The 1,296-nt window shown below is 48.0% G+C and overlaps 1 protein-coding gene across 1 annotated transcript in view; it reads right to left on the bottom strand.

Moving 5' to 3' along the window:
* LOC102674078 (myb-like protein X) overlaps positions 1–666 on the bottom strand; it is a 2,230-nt gene extending 1,564 nt beyond the window's left edge. The window contains exon 1 of the mRNA XM_031511599.1: positions 5–666. Within this exon, the coding sequence (XP_031367459.1) occupies positions 5–664 (660 nt within the window). The 5' untranslated portion in view covers positions 665–666. The remainder of the gene's footprint in view (positions 1–4) is intronic.
* Between the last annotated feature and the right edge of the window lie 630 nt (positions 667–1,296).

The raw sequence follows: 1,296 nt of genomic DNA, 5'->3' as shown, positions 1-1,296 counted from the left end.
CCGCCGCAACACCGCCAGGCAACTCGTTCGTCATAGATTCCGAGCTATGCAAAGAATTCCCCTCCCCGAGATTCTCTTTTCCTTCCTTCGTCAACTTGCCCTCCATCCCCATCGATTTTCCCTGCGACAGGCCCGATTGTTGGTAATTTCCACCCACCACGTTCTTCCCCGCGTTCTTCCCCTCGTCTTTTCGCGCCTCCCTTGCGCCTCCCTTCGATTCCGCGCCCTTCTCCCCCGCGTCGCTCGTCAGTTTGCTCTCCATACGGAACGCGTCCACTCCTCGCAAATCGTTGGACTCCATCTTCTCGAACGTGCTCGCCCGAACGTCGTTCCCCGCCCTCGATATCTCGAGCAGATTTTTCTCATTGCCCCCCTTCCCCACGCCGTTCTTATCCTCGTTACGCGCCTCGTTCGCGTAACACTTGTCGTCCGACGGCGTCCCCTTGCTACGCCTCTTGCGGTCGTGGATCTCTTTCAGGCTCTCTTTCTCCTCAAGGTACGGGTCCCCAAACCCCGATCTGTGAAACAGTTTCGCGTTACCGTCGTCGTCGTTGTTGTTGTTGTTAACCTCGGTCCTCTTCGTCCTCCACACTTTTAGATGAGCGTTCTTCTCATCCGCATCCTCCGAATCCTGCTCCCGCTTTTTCAAATCGAACCTTTCCATTCCGTTCGAACTTTCCCACCAATCGGAGTTGGCTGAAATTTGGAAATTTGGAAATTTAGCGTGGTAACGGAAAACGTTTTTTTTTTTTAAACTCCTTTCCTCGACGAGGAGAGTTTAAAAAAGAAGAAGAAGAAACATTTTTTCTTTCTCTCTCTCTCTCTCTCTCTCTTCTTTTTCCCCTCACCGTCATCGTCATTCTCGATTTTTCGATGCTTGTTCTTTGCGCGAGTCGTCCGATCTTTGTGCTCTTGCAGCTTGTCGTTCTCGTTCTCGTCGACTTCCCCGGTATCCTCATTTTTTAAATTGTCGTGTTGCTTTTTGTCCGCCTCCTTGAGATTTTTCTTCAATTCTAATATGGTCTCCTTCAAAGATTCGAGCGACGGCGCCTCTTTCTTCCGCGTTTCATCTCGTTGATTTCTCACGTTAAACTTCACTATATCCCCTTTCGCGCTCGATTTGTCGGAGCCCAAAGAATCTGTTTAATATGATTTTCACTTCCAGTCAGTACGCGACGTACGGAAATCGTACGATAAATACGATAAATCTAAGAAGAAGAAAAAAAGGGAAAAAGAAAACGTTACGGGATTATTAAATTATTAAATCGTACTAAATCTATTTTTTTGATTAGTTTC

This window comes from Apis dorsata, unplaced genomic scaffold (assembly GCF_000469605.1).
Source record: "Apis dorsata unplaced genomic scaffold, Apis dorsata 1.3 scaffold_331, whole genome shotgun sequence".
NCBI classification, from domain to species: Eukaryota; Metazoa; Arthropoda; class Insecta; order Hymenoptera; family Apidae; genus Apis; species Apis dorsata.
Note: the sequence above shows the minus strand (reverse complement) of the source record. Positions and strands in the feature narration are given on the sequence as shown.